At 39.8% G+C, this 20257-nt stretch overlaps 2 protein-coding genes across 2 annotated transcripts; both read left to right on the top strand.

Annotated features, from left to right (window-relative positions):
• The first annotated feature begins 1467 nt into the window (after positions 1 to 1467).
• On the top strand, positions 1468 to 12747 carry sepsecs (Sep (O-phosphoserine) tRNA:Sec (selenocysteine) tRNA synthase). The gene is made up of 12 exons (XM_034106401.2): positions 1468 to 1603; positions 2855 to 2970; positions 3042 to 3196; positions 3985 to 4103; positions 4472 to 4630; positions 4890 to 5043; positions 5507 to 5609; positions 5699 to 5828; positions 6516 to 6607; positions 8388 to 8481; positions 9025 to 9115; positions 10166 to 12747. Exons 2-12 carry the CDS (start codon positions 2857 to 2859, stop codon positions 10410 to 10412), a joined length of 1458 nt encoding a protein of 485 aa, XP_033962292.1. The 5' UTR covers positions 1468 to 1603; positions 2855 to 2856; the 3' UTR covers positions 10413 to 12747.
• Positions 12748 to 13217: 470 nt separating this feature from the next.
• On the top strand, positions 13218 to 19543 carry lgi2a (leucine-rich repeat LGI family, member 2a). The gene is made up of 8 exons (XM_034105532.1): positions 13218 to 13512; positions 13662 to 13733; positions 15202 to 15273; positions 15677 to 15748; positions 16089 to 16160; positions 16274 to 16443; positions 16579 to 16743; positions 17271 to 19543. The coding sequence occupies exons 1-8, from the start codon at positions 13334 to 13336 to the stop codon at positions 18086 to 18088; spliced, it is 1620 nt and encodes a 539-aa protein (XP_033961423.1). The 5' UTR covers positions 13218 to 13333; the 3' UTR covers positions 18089 to 19543.
• Positions 19544 to 20257: the final 714 nt, after the last annotated feature.

Genomic DNA, 20257 nt, shown 5'->3' on the forward strand with positions numbered 1-20257 from the left:
TTTTACCTGCTGTTTCTCTTAAAGTGTTAAACTGTTATGTACACAATCATGTTGTTATGTACTAAAAGGTTTTAAAGTCTGGCCTGATGTAAAAATCGTGCATCAAAAGTGCTTTACAAATACAAATTAATATCATTATTAACTTAAACATCCTATTTCTGAGATATAAAACAGCATGTTTGTGAAGGTTACATGTTCAATTACGCACACACCTGTCCGCGTGCAGCTCGTTGTTTTACAAACATGTCTGCATGTAATTATGTGTTGGTGTGTCATGTGCTCCTGAATGGACTGTTCCAACCACCTGTGTGAGTCTAACCTGGGTCCAGGAAGGAAGGCAAGATGTTGGCATAGCTGATGAAGTTAAAACCCTGCTATGCCACCACATTGCCATCTTTCTCCCCCCTCTGCAGCAAAAAAACAAACGGGAATTGAACCTGTTCACAAAAAGAATTCTTCCAGAATCTCCGTTATTTCCTCTTTGTAGTGATTTTATTGTGCCTTAAATCATGACTATATTGAATCTTGTGAATACATTACAAATGTAATTGACTAATGAAAGGCTAAGAAATTATATATAAAATGATCTGCCTGTGTGTGAGGACAATGTGCTCTCTCGTCACTTCGGACATTTAATGTTGATTTTAACTTTCAATTCTCTATTTACTTTTTAAAATATTTTATACCTGAGTAAATTTGAATGTACAACTTTTTTCTTGTAATTTACCATTTTCATCTTGCTACTTTGCTTTAGTTTGGATACACTTCCTGCTTTGCCCCGTTACTGTTGGTCACCATACTATTAGCCTTTTAATTGTTCTCCTAATGTTACAAATAATTCCAATACATTTTACCGAAGAGCTGAAATAAAGTGCCTGTTCTGTGAACATGTTTCTGAAGCCTTTAATTCGATGTGTGTGTGTGTGTGTGTTGTTGAGTAAATTACATCCATTGTTGATTACTTTTATAACTCAACTCATAGCTAGTTTTGAAATACAAGCTAAATAATGTCTTTATACCCTCTCCTCTTATACTGCACTAGACACTTATATATTTTTATAAAACTTATTAAACTATTTGTTTGGGGGGGGGGGATTTCTCCATTGACTTCAAATAAAATTCGAATTCATAAGCTAAACAATTTGAAATAAAAGGTATTCTTTCTTTGCAGGAATATCATTTTTACGTTAAAACGTTTATATTGAAAGCTGTAATATTTTTTTGTCCATTTTCTAATGATTGAATAAAAAATATGACCACAATTTGTTATTTGCAGTCAAGAAAACACTTCAAGTGTTGTCACAGTAGCAAAATGACCTATTAAATCTTAAGGCTTTTTTTTTTTTTACATGAATAACTCACTCGTGGTGTTATAAATTATATAATTATAAGCATAAATGAATGGCAGGAATAATAAAGAGTGCTTGAGTAAGGTGGAAGTGGAGCAGGCTGATGTGACCGCAGTAGTTACCTTCCTCCAGCAAGGGGCGGCAGTGCAACACTCTGGATGTTCGCTGCACTTTCTTTAATGAACACGAAGAAGCTGCTTCCTCCTGCTGTATGCTCATGCCTGTAGTTGGGAGGCTGGTTTGAAAGCTGTCAGGTAAGAAGATATCTTTTTTTATTTATTGATAATAATAAACGGTCAATTACTAAATTATCTCTGTTAAGCTGCACGCTCTTGTTCCTCATGTGAAAACATTAGCTTAGCCGAGTTGCTTGCAGCTATGCTAAGAGGTAAACAACTAGAGGTAGCTTGCATCAGAATTGTAGACATGCTAACTTTAGCAATAATTTAAAAAATCACAACTTTTGTATTTTTTTAACAACGGTATAAAACCGCGTTTCCTGTTTGAATATGCTTCTATTCGAGATTAAACATTGGCTGAATGAGACACTAAACCACTGCGGTCAAGCCAGCCTCCACTCGGGAAAACCTAGTCAAGCCAGCCCGCACGTGATATTGCGGTGCGCGAATATCCTATGCATTACGGTAGAATCCTGGAAACACTGCCTCTGTGTTTAGATGAGAATAAAACAAAAACTGTCCAGTATCAAAGACTCATTCCACTTCAGGGTGATAGCAGGACATCCCATCTAGTCACTTAGAAAAAATCAGGACATTCTGATGTAGAGTTTCAAAATAAAAGACCTTTGAAATCTCTATTGTATGAGCTATCATCCCTGTTTTTAGATGAGAATAAAACAAAAACTGTCCAGTATCAAAGACTCATCTCACTCCAGGGTGATAGCAGGACATCCCATCTAGTCACTCAGAAAAAATCAGGACATTCTGATTTATTTTGAAAATAAAATGGTATCACGATTGGGCATTTGTACATTTTTGTTTTATTCTCATCTAAACACAGAGGGATGATAGCTCATATATGAGACTTCAAAGGTCTTTTATTTTGAAACTGATCACTATTTTTTCTTTGCAAAAAAAGAGAACAACTTGGGTTTGAGAACCTGTGTATAACTTCCTTTGTTTTCTGACATTTATAGACCAAGAATTGCTCTAAATTTTGAACCCATTAAAAACAATATTGTCATTAAAATGTCCAAGGAGTTCTCTTTAAACGTGTTGTTCTTTAGGCTCAGACAAGTCTGTGTTCCCTGGTTTCTCTTTTCATTTTTGATACTTTTGGTACTACAATGTCTTAATACTTATAGACCAACAGTATTTCAATATGATATAAAAGTAAGAAGCTAAATACCTGCTTATTTTGAAAACATTAGACCAAAAGTGGATACAATTACACTTATTTTCCACTGAACTGAAATATCAAGCATAATTAAATTAATATATTGAAATGATGTGCCTTGGAGTGATCTCAACATATTTGTTTTCCAGAGATGAACAGTGAGAATTTCAGCCTGAGTGAGAAGATCGTGTCGACCTCTTACGTTCGACAGGGCAGCCAGGCGCGCCGCAGCCATGAGCAGCTGATCAGACTCTTGCTGGAGCAGGTACCGTCCTCAGCTTCATGTCTCCTTAAGGTCGCTGCAGATTCATCAGCTTCTCTCATTGTGTGTCACAGGGAAAGTGTCCAGAGGAGGGATGGAGTGAGAGCACCGTGGAGCTCTTCCTCAGCGAGCTGGCTGTGATGGACAGTAATAACTTCCTGGGAAACTGCGGGGTCGGAGAGAGGGAGGGCCGCGTGGCCTCCAGCCTCGTGGCCAGGAGACACTACAGGTTCAAGTTTGACCTTTTATAACACACATCTGTATAATGTTGTTGTGTCCAATGTGAAAATACACATATTTTTACAAGATTGAATTAGGTCTCTACATTTGTATAGCTCATTTTATGCCACACAACATTTGAGCAATATAGCTTTGTGAGCCAGATATTGATGTGACTTAATACAATTTGGTCGTTATCAGGGTTCTCTTTATTTTTATAAAAATAGCAAAGTCATTGCATTAATTGATCTCAAATTAGGTCCCGATTCGTATTAAATTGTCTTAAAATAATCCCTTTTTTAAAAGTCTTTTAGTTGCTCAGTTATGGGAAGTACGATTTTATGATGATTTCTTTCGGTCATTGCCTTCTAAAATCTAAAAGAAGGCGGACAGGTATTTACAGGCAGTTGAATTTGTTTAGGCAATTAACACAGTCAACATCTGTTTCAAATAAATATATAACGTTATGCCGATCCGGATAAAGTTGCCTGTAAAATGGTTGGGAATACAAAAGAAAGTGTTGAATTTAGCTTCCTTCATGCTGTGGGAAACCTACATACTGTATGTGTGTGTATGAGGCTCCTAATTAGTTATTTAAGAGTTTCAACCAAATAAGGCTGTGTATTTAAGTGTTAAAAACATCTTAATTGTGCCTAGCCAACAATAACATTGTAAACGTACTCATGTATGATAAGTTCACATTGGGCTCTACTCAATATAGTACTAAAAATGATCAGAAGTATTACAACTCTCCTCTAGTGTCCGGTGAATGTTGATCGCTTCCTGTTTGTTTTGAAGGTTGATCCATGGCATCGGTCGGTCAGGTGACATCGCTGCCGTCCAGCCCAAAGCTGCAGGATCCAGTCTGCTCAACAAGCTCACCAACTCCGTGGTGTTGGACATCTTAAAGCTCTCAGGTGTGTATTTATCATGAAAACTACTTTGCAAGAAAATGGAATATTTGTATCAAGGAATGTGTTTTATTGTTGTTGTGTTGACGCCACTGAAAGATGTGCTTGGACTGGGAAAAAACAGATGAAGTCATGCCCTTGCATTCATTTATTGGATGTTTATTATGCTTTGTGGGTGTGACCTCTTTTGCTGTGTCATCACCATTCATATATTTACAACAAAAGAAAAAAGACTACAATTGTTTACTAGAGCACAAAGTTGTTCATATAACAAACCTCTTGTTCAAAATACAAAAATAAAATGTGCCTTTGCGTTAGGATTCAGTTTACATTACAAAAAAAATACATTTGTATAACCATGCGTTGCTCCTCAGGTGTCCGGAGTGTGGCCAGCTGCTTTGTAGTTCCCTTGGCAACAGGAATGAGCTTGACTCTGTGCTTCCTGACTCTTCGCCACCGAAGACCCAAAGCTCGCTACATCATTTGGCCTCGCATCGACCAGAAGTCCTGTTTCAAAGCCATGATCACAGCAGGTGAACGTCCCATCAGTCACCCTCACTTCCTGCTCACACAGACAGAAATATGGCAGCAGATGGCCCTTTCTTGGGGGAACATATCTGAAATGGTGCCATGTGAAGCATATTTGTTGAAGTATGTGATGGCAGACACAATCTTTGCACTTTCTGTTGGCATTTTCTCCCCGATGCGAGTTAGACATGTGCTCCTTCTTCATAACGTCATTCCACCGGAGGGCTTCCTCCGCCTCCTGCTCTTACTTCCCTGTTTCCTCAGGATTTGAGCCGGTGGTGGTGGAGAACGTTCTGGAGGGCGATGAGCTGCGGACAGACCTGGAAGCAGTTGAGCGCAAGATCGAGGAGCTCGGAGCCGAGAACATCCTGTGTGTTCATTCAACTACTTCCTGCTTCGCCCCGCGGGTCCCCGACAGGTGGATAATGTTCCTTCACAGCCTTTCACCTACTCCGCACTGAAGACCTTAGCCTAGATTTGCCGCTTGCTGACAGTTTTTGGATTGCAGCCAATGAGAGCGCGACAGAATTGGGGGTAACCTTGGGAAGGGGGAAGCCTGGTACAACAGGAAGTACTAAGAAATGATTCATTTTTAACACTCGTATAATGTGAATAGTATCCTATGTTTACATTTTTGAGTATTTAGTTGGTCTAATATAGTGTATACCAACTTATCTACATGTTTATATTGTTACATTTGATTGAGACACCCTATACATATTTATGTGTCACTCTTGATATGTTTTACTCTAATGTTTATTTTCTAATTTTATTTTTAATTAATGCTCAAGCCCTTGTTACGCTGCTATGACAAATTAACTAGCCACATTCGGATCAAAAGTAAATGAATTCTGATGATTGTTTATGATCTTGTCCTATAGGCTGGAGGAGCTGTCCATTCTGTGTGCCAAACAGAACATTCCCCACATTGTGAACAATGCATACGGAGTGCAATCGTCTAAATGCATGCACCTCATCCAACAGGTGGGTTCCACACACTATATCGCTTGTAATTGGCCCTCGTATGCACTTGACCCGTTGGTGACAGTTTGGTGTTGGCTGCCTGTCGTCAGGGGGCTCGTGTCGGAAGAATTGACGCCTTTGTGCAGAGCTTGGACAAGAACTTCATGGTTCCAGTAGGTGGCGCCATCATCGCAGGCTTCGACGAGTCCTTCGTACAGGAGATCAGCCAGATGTACCCAGGTGAGTCAAGTGGGATTGTTTTTTTTCACGATGTATTTATTGCAAAACGTTTCCTCTGAATGATGAGCACAATGACATCTATTACAATTGAGAGGAATGAGGGATATGAACCCAGTTGTTGGGAGGGAATTTCTTTTGAATCAGAACAAACATTCTCTGACATACGAGCTCACAGAAACAAAAACAAATATTATAATCAGACATTTTAAAATATTTTTTGTATTTCTATACCCAACTGCTTTTCAAATCAGTTTCTTAACCTTTTTATCAATACATAAATAAATATACTTTTGTATCTTAGAATGCTTTTGAGTTATTTTAAATGTTTGATTTGACGGCACCGGTAAAAATGTTTTGCAAATAGTATAATATAAATAAGATTTCTGTAGCCTCATTTTTATCTGCAGCTGTGCACACACACTGCCTTTAAACATGATGAGTAGGCCTACAAAAGAAAGCTGCACAGCATTTAATTGTGGACTTACAATTTGAATGTCAAATGTATTAATTAAGCTTTAAAGTATTTGGAGCTCCCTGATATTTTGTCAGGGATTTGAAAAAAACCTCATGTGATGCTTTACCTTTATATTTCACCAATGCTTACTTTGTCCTCGAGGTTAATATGAGGAGTGGATATCTCTACAGTTACTGTATGCACAAAGTCACTTGTTGTCCTCTTTTGTCCAGGTCGGGCGTCCGCCTCTCCTTCCCTGGACGTCCTCATCACCCTCCTCACCCTGGGAGCCAGCGGCTACAAGAAGCTCCTGTCAGAGAGGAAGGTGAGAGCGTGCACACATCAGCTCACAACACCACTTTTGTTTAATCATGTCTTTCAGGCGGAGTTTTATATCTGCAGGATGCTTCCATGTTTTTAACTTGTGTATGAGGCGTTGGGAAAGCGAGATTGGAAGGAAATGTAATTATTAATATAAAAAAAAAACAGTCATATTCCAGATGGTGTGATAAAAACAACATGGATTGGTAGGAGGAAAATACTGCGGCAATGTCAGCCTGACTATGTTTCTGTGTGTGCTGTGTCAACATCTCTCCCCGGAAAACTGACGAGAATAGCTTACATAAGTTGTATTGAATTGCAGTGGATCACTCTCTGACTTCCTGGTGTGTGTGTGTGCGTGTGTGTGTGTGTGCGTCTCTTTACCTGCATTCTGACTGAGGAAAGAGACTTTGAACTTGAGCGAGTCAGTGTAAAGGGAGGCGTGTGCTATAGCAGCATGAAATTGATCCAGAAGTTTCAGAAAACATCCCCTGGTGGCTCTCCCGTTTAAAGCAGACTTTTCTCACAATGCAGCATCCCCCCTCTTAAAACAGGACTCACTGCAGCACTCTCACACCTCCGAACTGCTCCTCCACAAACTGCACATGTGACTTGATCTGTTTTATGTTGATGCTCAAACCTCGGTAAGACGCAGAAACAAATGACTCAACGGTCATTTTTTAAGAAAGAGCTGTAGATGATAAATGTTCTTTTCTGTTATGTTTATCAGTAAAGTCCCTTGAAGAAAACAAGCAATCCCAATCTGTTCATGAAACCCAAAGATGACACAACTACAAGATGTCCTACAACCCCCACAATGCCCTCTGCGGGAAAGCGTAGCAGAAATATACATTTAGGAAATACCTCAGGCCTCTCGGATGACCCGAAGCCATCAAAGCTTATTGATTTCCCTCGCTCCACATTATTTATAATTAATGTGCAGGACGCGTTTTCCATAGTGTCTGCAGAAGTGAGTGATTTCCCCACATCCCCCACAGGGTCACACGCTTTAAATAATTCAGACTTTTCATCTGATAATTTACAGACTCATGTAACCGTTAGGGTAGACATTGCAAAGAAGCAGCCGATGATGTGTGTTTTTTAGGTAGGATGGGGTTTAGTCATCACACACACACACACACACACACACACACACACACACACACACACAGTTATTGTCTGCAGAGTCGTGGCCGTGCACTCCCTCCTCTGCAGGGGTAAGAAAGTCGTCCATTGTTGCTAGAGAACAAGGGACACTTGGAGACACTTGTGTTTGACTCTTGACAGAAAATATTTTCCTTCTTGGTGCTTTCGAATTAGAATAGTATGAGTCAGCAAAGTACGCAGGAGACACACACACACACTGTAGCAGAGAGCAGATGCTTTAATATGCGACGCTTCACTGGGGAAGCCAGCAACAGAAACACTGATTTGTTGTTGTGCAGCTCCTCTTCATATCCTGGCATCATAACATGTACTCCACCTTTTATCCACACACTGCATTGAGAATCAAACACTTCATCATATTCCAAACATGTAGGTGTTAGAAACACTGGATTAAAGTATGTGTTCCTCCTCTCCTGCCTCTCTGGAGACAGGGGGGAGATAAGGGAGGGGACATGGACCAGTCTGCTTGCCGGTAGGTTTTGCTTGATTAGCAATAAAACCAAGGCTGCTGCTGCTAAAATAAGACTCTGGCAGAGTTTTCTATTTATAGCTCTTTTGTATGGCCCCCCTCTACTTCTGTGTCTCCATGCCTCTCTCTGTGTACGCATGTCCTGCAGGAGATTTATTTGCTGCTGGCTCAGGAGCTGAAGAGTCTCGCCTCTGCACACGGGGAGAGGCTGCTGCACACCCCACATAACCCCATTTCCCTGGGTAAGCTGCATGTACAGGCATCATGTATGCACACTCTATTCAGTCCATACATTTTGGGGTTTTTCAATGGTGAAAGCTTCATTTTCTGAACTTATATTTGGGCTGCAAGAAATGATTGCTCATCATTTGATCGATAAAATGTCAGAAAAATGCCCATCCTAGTTTCTCAAAATCCAAAGGTCTTTGGATGGTCCGTGTCAGATCAGAACTCAAATCTATTCTTACATTTAAACGGAGGAAAGCAGGAGATCTCCATATTTGGGTATCTGAAAACTGCATTTTCTTACATTATTAGCATGAAAAATTACTATCAATAGAATATCGAAATAGTTGCCAATAGCTTTTTTTTATTAAAGCATCTGTAACATAAGTACATTCTTTTATTTCATCTGTAGTGTGTAGTTTTTGATATTTGTATGCATTTTCACTCTTTAACATGGCTGTGAGTTTCTTGAAAAGCACTATATAAATCAAATGTATTTTACAGTATAACCATTGTTTGTGTGTTGGGTGTGGCACCTCTCTTCCCCCCCTCCCCCCCAGCCATGTCTCTGGATGGTCTCCAGGCGGAGAGCGATGGGGCGGTGACTCAGCTGGGCTCCATGCTGTTCACCCGGCAAGTGTCAGGAGCCAGGTAAGAAACACAGGCTGCATTTAGGTATGAACACTTTAAAGGGGCCACAATCTGTCCTGGAAAGGGGAACATGGGGAGGGGAGTGAAAACAAGAGGGTGTGGAGGTTAGGCAAAAATAGGTCTGTGTGCCTGAGCTGTGCAGCAATCGGCCGGATGGATCTGCTGAATCTCAGGGAACAGCAACCACTTTAGAAGATTACACCGCCCATCCTAATTTCCTGCCGTGTTTCCATCACGGAGCGCTGTTGTCTCCACTGGAGCCTCAGGCACAAACACTGACACCATGTTAGGGTCTGTTCTTTTGTTGCCTCAAAGCTGAAAAATAAATTCATTTTCTGAATTTTCCCCTTCGATGGACAAAGCTTGGGAGCCCATCTAAATATTTAAAATATCCAGAATGAATGATTTATTTGGGTCATTATTTATATACATACATACATACATACATACAGACCAAGGGGAAATATTCAATATTCAGAAATCAGAGTGCAGAGCTTAATCTGTTATCCTTGAATCTGAGTCGCAAATGAGATGCATTGATATTTCAAATGTATGCTCCAATGACGCACTTTAATCTTTATAATGCATTGCAGGATATGATACAAGGGAGCTGGCTTTCAATGTGCAACATATTAAGAGCTCTGTATCATATGAATGCATTTCTTCTCCATAATGGTCTCAGATCTGCTTGCTTACAATCAATTCAACACAAATCACACCAAAACATCATCAATGACAAATTCTTGAAAGCACCGCTTCCCAAATGTTGACCGAGTAGTAAAGAATGGAGTTACATTAAATATATTTAGTTTTCTAATGACTAGTTTACTGTAGCTAATGTTTTTGTTGACTAACTAGTGTACCTCCTTCATTACAAGGGATATTACCACTCTCCAATAAAGTCAAATAACTTGATTTAAAATAAGTATTTGTCCGTCAAGTGAACAGCTTCAGCTTTAGCCAGGTTGTAGTCATAAAAAAAGGAATTCCCGGACATGCTAAATAACATTCTTGTTCCACGTTATCCTTGTTTTCCACCCTTGTCTGTAGGGTAATACCGCTGGGCAAGGAGCAGACCATCAGCGGACACACGTTCCGAGGCTTCATGTCTCACTCCGATGCTTACCCGTGTCCGTACCTTAACGCTGCCTCGGCTGTGGGCATCACGCGGGAGGACGTGACCCTGTGCATGAAAAGGCTTGAAAAGTGCCTGAAGACCCTGAAGAAAGAGAAAAATGTGGCGAGAAGTAGCTCCCCCGTACTTCCACCGTGCCAGGAGGACACCACTGGAGAATGACTATAATAAGAAAACTAAGTGAGTTCTTCTAACTGTGGGATCTTCTTCTTCTTCACCTCGTCTGAACTTTGTGTGTTTTTGAAAAGGCGGATGGATTATCAATCCAGATATTGTAATGAGGTCAAAGACTGGAGCAACAGCTGGTGTGGAAACTTCCTCCAGGTGTTCATTAAAACAAACGTGACTCACTGATTAATTCCCTCCTCTGTGAACGCGTCATAATTAGTAGATATTTTAAAGACGCAAAATGCATACAAATGCTTCTCGGGAGCATGTGGTTGTTCGTGAACACTTGCATTTTCTGTTTATGTTGAGAACCTCATTTCTAATGGCATTTGGACTCAAAATAGCTTGAGGATGAACAAGGGGCTTTACTTTGTGTCATTTCTCTTAATTAAAACCATCTCAAGCCTCCACAGTGCAATGGAATGTAATTACCCGTGGTTCCTCTCTGCTAATGTTAGCAGACACAGGCATGCTTTATGCGCCCTCTGCTCTTGGAAATGCATTAGGCCTTTCCAACTATTGACATATGAAACAAAATCGCTTGATAATGCAGTATGTTGCAGCATGTCTTCTGCCGTGTGATGTAATGTGATATAAAAACCGTTGAGCCATTATCTCCATTTGAAGCCGGTGAATTTAATCGGCTCTTTTACTTTCAGGCAGCAGAAAACAATATAATGAACAGATAATCGATTTAGTTCAGCAAACGTGGATCACTGCTGTGTGGAGTAAAGGAAATGTTCACCAAACCTGCTATTAAGAATTTAAGATGTGTGTAGGTAAGTACAGTTACATGTGTTGGGACCTTACAAAAGGCTATACACACAGCCATACAAAGATCTGAAATGTACCTTAAATTGTTTTAGTTGGTCTAAGAATTAAGGCTATGTTTTGTTTACTATAAATAATCCATAGGGTCTTTGTAATTCATTTACTTTTGCCTGGTGTCAGAACAGAACCACTGTAAAATATATTTTACACATGAATTGTGTGTGTTACTTCTCTAATGTCAATATGTTCATGAAGTTAAAGCAGTCTTTAGTGTTTGCTAGCTTAAGATAAGTTTCAGTTTATCAGAAAAAGGTAAGTTTAGATTTTGAGGAATGTACATATCCAAAGAAAATACATGAACTGTGCAGGATTTCATTGATATGGAAATCAAACTCAAATTCTTCACTGAGAGGAAAACGTGTCACCTGCATTAGTTGGCAAACATACAGTAAGCTGTGATCTGAAAAGCTTCCTTTAAAAGCATGTTGTGTCGCCTCTAATAACCCTGATCAGTAGTTCTTGCTGCGTCAGTGCCGGGCCCAGGTGTGCTTTAGATAGCAATATACATTCAGCACACGCTGCTTTTTAAACTGTAGTTGTTAATGCAGGTCTGATGCATGTGCAGCACCCATCAGCCCTGGGAGAGTGGACTGAAGTCAGATGAAGCTGCTGGATCAGCACACTTTCACTGTCCCAGGCTGTAACCATTATTATTATAATCAGTGCATCAGCTGCCTGGCTCTCTGTATGCAGAGCTGTCGTGCAAATGTTGTTCTCCTGATTGTTTTTGTCTTTTCTCTCCCGTCACCCGTTTGCAGGGTTTCCCATGTTTTGCTGACGTTGCAGGAATGCTGAGGGAGAGAGTCAGACACATTGTTTTGTGCAGGCCAGTTTTTTAAGGAACCCCCCTTCTATTGATCAAGCCTGCTGCAGTGTGTAAATCACTTGGCTGCCACTAAGAGACCTGCACACAGCATCACAGTCTGTTTTTCATGCAAGCCATTTATCAGTGGCAAGCATTGCACAAAGGAAACAGCTGATGTAAAACAATCACGAGAGATCATGAAGAAAACAGGACACATTATGACAACACAAGCAACTATCTTATCATTTTATGTATTAGTGTTTTCTTTACCTTTTTAAAAAGGCAAAAATGGTTTTCACAGAATACCAAATGGCTAGACTTTATAGAGGAAATCCAGCATTGGCCTTGGCAGCTTCTGACTTATATATTATGGACTTAGGCCTGTTTTATCTTTAATGATTGCAAATGTTCACACATTTTTACATGAATTTGCTCGACAAAGCCCTTGAAAATTCTCATACACAGATGATCAAAACGTGGATTTCTTTGCTTACCTTATCTCAAAAGCCTATAAAATTAATAATTATTAAATAGTATTAGTGTTTCTCTTCAGCGTTGCACATGTCTTGTCAGGGATCTGCAGGCAAACAATAAAAATGTGATGTTTGGGAATTCCTTTCATTTAAATCATTTGTTATTAAATTACATTCATTTTGAGGAGTATTCTGGAGCTCTATTAAATATTTAGGAATTTTGATAAATACCTTTTTAGATTAGCACTACAAACGGAAAGTGTTGAGTTTCAGTGTGACCGCAGATTCATATTGTGTTGCAGTCCTTCTTTGTATGGAGGGGGGGGGGGGGGGTACTGTACAGTATGTAAAGTAATAGTAGTAATAATATGTCACTGACTGAAAGAATTCATAAAGAGTCTTCATATGACGCATTTGATTTTCATATTTGAAATTATGCGAAAATGTGCGCGCGTGATAACCTGACGTCATTTAAAAATGTGTTTTTAAAGTCTTTCCAAGCCACGCAGTATATATCTGCTCAGCCTCATGATATAAAACTATAATGCCCATGAATGCAACATGTATCCCCCAAAAGCCATGTTTGGTGATTGCTAGATGAAGTTCTTCTGCATGTATGGCGCATGGCTGTTTTAACCCACAGTCACCGTACGGGAGCTGAGCCTTAATAAATAATGAGAGTGCACGCGGTGGAGCTGCAGCTGATTTGCTGATGTCAGGCAGTCAGTGCAGCATTTCATGGTGCAGGGTGTAAACGCTCTTCGCGCTCTCAGAAAAACCCCACACATGCAACCCCGGCAAGAAAGATGTTGCCAACTCTCAAGATCTGGACATTATTTTCTGTTTGGCTCTGCTTCCTATCGCAGCCGGCTCATTTAAAGAAGGCTTTCCGATGTCCTTCAACATGCAGCTGCTCCAGGGAGTCCATCATCTGCGTCGGGTCCTCCAATGTCCCCAGGATTAGCCCTAACGACGTCAATTCCCTGTAAGTAGCTCGATGTTTTCATGCGTAAAGCAGAGTATACTAGTTGTCGCTAGCTGTATGATGTTCATCATCTTAATAAGAGCTGCTGTGGAAAAGCAATGCAGTCCTCTGATGTTGATTTGCTCATCGTTTCTGCTCCTTCCTTACAGGAGCCTCGTTAATGGGACTTTCTCTGAGGTCAAAGAGGCGATGTTTGCTCACATGCCATCCCTCCAGCTACTGTAAGAGCAACAGCACACTATTCCTCTGTTATAGCATGTTAGGAGTTACCGCGTAGCAAAGGCTCCTTTTAGGGCAGGAACACTGATTGAACAACAAATTGGCAACTTGCAAAACCAATGTGAAGAATTCAACAGTGGTAGAGACCTCAAAGTGTAAAGATGTAATCAGTATTTAGATCCTAAAAGTACTCATACCAGTCAGGGGAAATACCCCCCTACAAAAGTCAGTTTATCAGCCAAGTATCATGAGTAAAACTACTCGCAATGCTGAAAATGTTAAGAATTGTTTGTGTTTTAAGGATATTGCATATGTTTTACGTCAAATCTTAAACTAATGCTTTTTGATAAATGCAGGGTAGTAAAAAGTACAATATTTTCCTTTGAAATAGTAGCCTAAAGCAGCATTAAATGGAAATGGTCCAAGTCTATTCTGAAATACATTTCTTGAGTACATTTACTTCGTTAATTTCATTCACCACTTGCTGCAATACACATAAAAAACCCTTTATAAACAGCAACAATACGCTATAATATTGGCTTTCATTGATCAAGTGTGTGGTACTTTTGAAGCAAAGATATGTCCAGTAGCTGACTTCCTGATGTGCATGGTTTTAATACCGACACAGTAAAGCATTAAGTGTCTTTGGTGCATCTTAGAGCAATTAGCAGGAAGGATTTAAAAGGTTTGGACACCTTTAAAGCTCTCAGTGCAGTCACATGTCGTATCATGGAGGCCATCTGTCTTCAGTTACTCCACTAGTGACGACTGTGATTCAGAAACAAAGGAGTGGCAGATGTAGAGTGTTTAACCAAAGCCATAACACACATGATTAACAGCCAGATTGATTTTGTGATGAGAGTGCAGCGCGTTTGCTATTTTATTTCAAGACACTACAGGTATACGGAACCATCTCAACTAATAGATCTAACATTAAACTCTTGTGGTTATTAATTGCATTTCATTTAGTCTTTTCAAAACAACTGTTGTATTTATATATGCAAATGAGGCATCATGTTCTGACTGAATCAAAGTTAGGAAAATAAACTTCTAAATCTATTTTCTTTGCACAAGAGCCTCAAAGATAACATTTAATTAAAGTCCATAATCCTATCTGCACAACAACAACAACAACAACAACAACAACAACACTGATTTTGAGTGTATGGTCTCACCTTTAAAATGGACTATTTGCACAAGGGGATTGTCTTTTTGGCGAGTTAAATAGGAGTTTAATTCAGAACAATATGTTGGTTTGCTCCTGTGTCTGATAGAGGATGCAGTTGATTTGGATAGATGTTTTTTCTTGAATGGTTTTACTCTTACCACATTTGATTTGACATGTGTTGGAATGAGGCTGATTTATGCTGTATTTTGATCACTGAAAGACAAATCATAGAAATATCCTCTATATAAAACAGTGCTTCTTGTTGGCAGCCAGCATCTTATAAAGTGTTTATTATTCATCAGGCTTTTGAATTCCAATTCTCTCACAACTGTACGGGACGATGCGTTCTCCGGCCTCTCACATCTGGAGTATCTGTAAGTTATTTCAGTGTTTATTATCAGTGTAATAGCTTAACATATTGCCTACACAACATGAGTGTTATACTTAATTAGCTACTTAATTTAGCTTTAAGTTAGGTTCAAATGGCACATTGTGATCTTAAAAATTAGGTTTTCTGGGTGGATGTTGCTCTTTCTGAGAGTAAATGAGGCCCTCTAGTGGTTTTATTTAATTTGGTTTAAAGAATATTCAACTTGTTTGCCCACAACCAACATTTTTAGACATATTTTCAGCAAATATAATATATTTTGTTTAAAACTGTACACATTTTACCAGAACCAGTGCCATATGTCCTACATCCATTCACAGAGACATGTGCCGAGTGTTTTACCATACCATAAGCTTATTACTAACATGTGTTGTTGTTGTTGTCCTCAGGTTCATTGAGAGTAATAAGATGGAGACTGCATCCAAATATTCCTTCAGAGGACTCAGGGACTTGACACACTTGTATGTTCCAACCTTTAAAATCATTCCCATACATTGTTAAGACATCTCATCTGTAATATTTATTCGCTAAAGTCATTTTTTAATATGAAGCCATTTTGAACCATTGTAGGTGATGCTTAATAATTCCCATTTTATTCAGAATAAGGGTAACCGTGTTGAACATTAATATTGAGTATATATCAAGAATATTAGTTTTTTCTTCAGTGTTTCCAGTCATTAAAGTGTGACTTGTACCTTAAGTCTATAAATATGATGCATGTTTTTCCATTTTCTGACATTGGAGTTATGATTTTCTTAATAGGTGACATTTTCTGTATTGATCAATGGCTGTATTTTCCAGGTCTTTGGCAAACAACAACATTAAAGCATTACCTCGGGACGTTTTCAACGACTTGGACTCACTGATAGAGCTGTGAGTTTCATAATCCGTTTAAAAAATGAATCCCGGGTCCCATGCATTTCTTCTAATGTATGTTTTAGCTACTTTGTTCGTCTGCAATGAAACCGAGTACCTCTCTTCTTCAGGGACCTGCGAGGCAATGCTTTCGAGTGTGACTGCCGAGCGAAGTGGCTGATGACCTGGCTGAAGAACACCAACGCCACGGTTTCGGATGTCGTGTGTGCTGGACCAGAGGACATGAAGGACAAGCGCCTCAATGATATGACCAGCCTGCACAACGAGTGCGTCTCAACGGGTGAGAAACACCTGAGCCAGATGGCCTTGTCTCTGTTCTAACTGGCATCAGGCCACTCGACCAGGTCATCCTAACAAGTGTAAAGAGGAGGTACAAGTGTGGGGTTTCTAAATTCAGAATGTGCCTTTTCTGCAGATTTCATCCTCCATCAGTCCCTGGCATCTGAGTCTCTGTCTGTGGACACATTCAGCTATAAGAACGACGTCTATGTGACGATAGCTGCTCCCAGCGCAGAGAGCTGTATGGTTTTCCAGTGGGACCACATAGAAATGAACTTCAGGACTTATGATAACATCACAGGTACGGCAAATGTTTTAACTGTGGATGCTGTTGGTACATTTTGAGAGTTTGGGCCATTTTGCTTCATAACATGTCGGCCATTTTGTCTTCTTTCTGAATTTTGAGAAGGAAAACACATCTAAAATACACATTTAAGAGTTTTTTTACTTGCTGCGTTTTTGTGTTTGTAGATTCAGTAGCACTTACACCAGTTTCATTCCCATTGTTTACAGATTTTACTGATCTATGGAATGATACAAAGAAATATCCTAAAATCCCTCTGTACAAACCTTTAACTCTGATAGGTTTGAATTTACAAATAGAGAATTTCCCACCTGGCATTATACTATATTCAAGTTTCTGTACTAGAAATGTATTCAAATTAGCACATATTTGATCAAAAGAATGGCTAATTTGCATATTTAAACGCAGCATTTCAGAAAACCTGTCCAGCCAGTAGTGAGCTGGAGAAGTTTGAAAGTGTTTTTGAATAACAACCTTTTACAATTTGGTCTTGGCCTGTTTATTTTATTTTCTCTGCCTTTCAGGTCAGTCCATTGTGGGGTGCAAGTCAGTGGTCATCCAGGACCAGGTGTTTGTCATCGTGGCTCAGCTGTTTGGTGGCTCCCACATCTACAAGTTTGATGAGGACCAAAGCAGCTTCAGCAGGTTTCAGGACATCGAGGTGTCCAAGATCTCCAAGCCCAATGACATTGAGGCGTTCCAGGTGGGCTCTGACTGGTTCTTTGTGATTGCTGACAGTTCAAAAGCAGGCCTGTCCACCCTCTACAAGTGGAACGATAAGGGCTTTTATTCCTACCAGTCGCTGCATGAGTGGTACCGCGACACAGACGCAGAGTTCCTGGACTTGGATGGGAAGGCGCACCTTATCTTGGCGAGCCGCTCGCAGGTGCCTGTGATCTACCAGTGGAGCCGGAGCAACCAGAAGTTTGTCCTGCAGGGAGAGATCCCTCACATGGAGGACGTTGTAGCTGTGAAGCACTTCCGGATCAAGGAGGAACTCTACCTGGCCATGACGCGCTATATCGGTGACTCCAAAATCCTTCGTTGGGGTACCAAACAGTTTGCAGAGATCCAGGCCTTGCCCTCACGAGGCTCCATGATTCTCCAGCCTTTTTTTTTCAAAGAGCGTTACTACATGGCTCTGGGAAGCGATTACACCTTCTCGCAGATCTACATGTGGGATGATGAGAACAAACTCTTTGACCGCTTCAAGGAAGTGTACATCCAGGCACCGCGCTCCTTCACTGTGGTTTCCACCGACCGCAGGGACTTCATCTTCACCTCCAGCTTCAAGGGAAACACGCAGATCTTTGAGCACATCATGATTGACTTGAGCTTGTGAGGGGCTTTGTCATGGCCGCCAAAAGATTGGTGGAGGGGGAAAAAAGGACTAAAACACACTTTTTCAATTTCAATCCCTTCATTCGTTTCCGTTTCAAGTAAAAGCTGGGTAAAGATGTGTTTAGAATTCTTATAGTTTTCAAGCTTGATGGCCTTGTCCAAATATCCGTTTCCATGGTCTTTCAGACTTCAGAGACTGAGAGCGGGAGTCAAGAGGGTGGACAAGCGTAAAAGGAGGCTGGTATTCTCCTAAAAATCCAGTTCACATTCCTGAAGGTGGAATACTTTCATATTATTTGGATCTATTTTCAGTTTAATATCCCCTATCCTAATGGTTTTATACCCCAACTAATATACAACAAGACCTAAGAGAAGTATCATATTATTTTCTTATGTTCTCATTAAGGGCATGTAACAGGTGTGGTTGCTCCTCGTGTGCCACTTACCTCATGCCCTCATGTGGTGATTGTTGCCTTATCAGCTCTGGGGTTCTGTGTCCTGATTGGCCCACAGTGCCTCCCTCTGGCCGTGATGAAGTATCACACCCCTTTGCTTTTTCCAAACAGGGAATGTCTTGAAAGCACAAACCTTTAATTATCCTAGGTGAGATCCCAGCCCTTAGAGTGTAGTTGTTACGAGACGAATGTTACTGTAGGTGCTATAGATTATATCGCGTACAGTAAATAAGGTACCAGTGGTTTGTGCGGTGGAGAAATATTCAGGACTGGATATAGCTAATGCCTTTTTAGACTAACATGTGAATGGAATAAACTTTTAGACCAGGCTAACTATAGTAGAAACTGATAGAAGCTCTTAAGTGTTTCAGGGAACAAACCTACATACAAATAAAAAAAGCAACCTGAGTTGTACTACTGACATCATTTAACTTTTTCAACTAAAACTTTAAAAGGCTCCTCACTGAAGAAGTGATAGCTCAAATGTATGAACAAAATAAAAAGACATTATTTGTTTGTCTACAAATGAAGGAAACAATGTGTTTATGTAAATATGTTCACTCTAGTAGAGAGGCTTTTTCCGTCTGTCATTCTCTTCTTACTAATACTGAATGTTAACTTACAAGCAACAAAATGTACATACAACATGGGCTGCAATGCCACTACCTGTTTGTCACACAAAAACAGAGCAAAACTTTGCACTTACTTACAAATAAACAAAAAAACATTACTGCAACTTGCAAGTGCATGACATTCAAAAAAGGGTGTTTGTTCAATTCTTTTTAAATGGACCTAACAAAGTCAGAAGTCTACAAGTGCTTCTCCTCATTAAGAGAATGGTATTGTAATTAAAAAAAATTAAAAAACAGCATATTGGAATATGCAAGCTTTATAACATGCAGGTTATTTTGTATGATTTTGTTTTAATCATATTGAATGTTACTCAAAGTATACTGTAAATATAATCAGTTGGGTATCAAAATAAATGTGTAAAAATAAGATTGGAAGGTGTGTTTTATCATTCATTGGTCATCAGGATGAAAGGGCTCAGTCATTATGTCAAACCCAGAGTAAATTATCCAAGGACTGCAGTTGCTCTCATTTAGTGTCTTTTAGCTTTGTTTTGATAGGCTGCAACTTCCGGGTTTAAAAGTGATTTAAAACCTGCATTTTCAGCAGTTGCAAAAAGTCAGATTCTATCAAAGTCTATAAGAAAATTGCCATAAATATCCCTTTTCTTACCTTACATTTTCCTGACAAGTGCAGGGTATCGATCTCTAGTTCCAAGTGTCTTTCAATACAGCGTGATGTGAATTTCAAAAATGATGTTCTATTTTTTTGTAAAAATAGACGCTAAAGCAGCGTATGCTTAAGGGCGGAGCAAACGTGTGATTGACAGGTTGCTCCAACAGTGTTGTTTGCTTTTGGTGTTTCCAGTGTTTTGGTTTTCGAACCTTAACCCTTTCACAGTGTGTTTTTAGTTCATGGTAAAATGTTTTTTAAACTAAAATGTATTTTCCACTTTCAGTTGTATACGCTCGTGTCACTTGTGGTTCCAAAAAGGAATAGATGGTGACATCCAAAAATGCTTTACTCTGAACAAATCTGTGACTATAGGCCTATCCACGTTTTGTATTCACTCCAAGGCTGCAACCTCACTATTTTGGTTTCGTGGATTTTCAGTGAAAAATCTCTCATGAGACAAATTGTTACAA

Source organism: Pseudochaenichthys georgianus, chromosome 18 (assembly GCF_902827115.2).
Source record: "Pseudochaenichthys georgianus chromosome 18, fPseGeo1.2, whole genome shotgun sequence".
NCBI classification, from domain to species: domain Eukaryota; kingdom Metazoa; phylum Chordata; class Actinopteri; order Perciformes; family Channichthyidae; genus Pseudochaenichthys; species Pseudochaenichthys georgianus.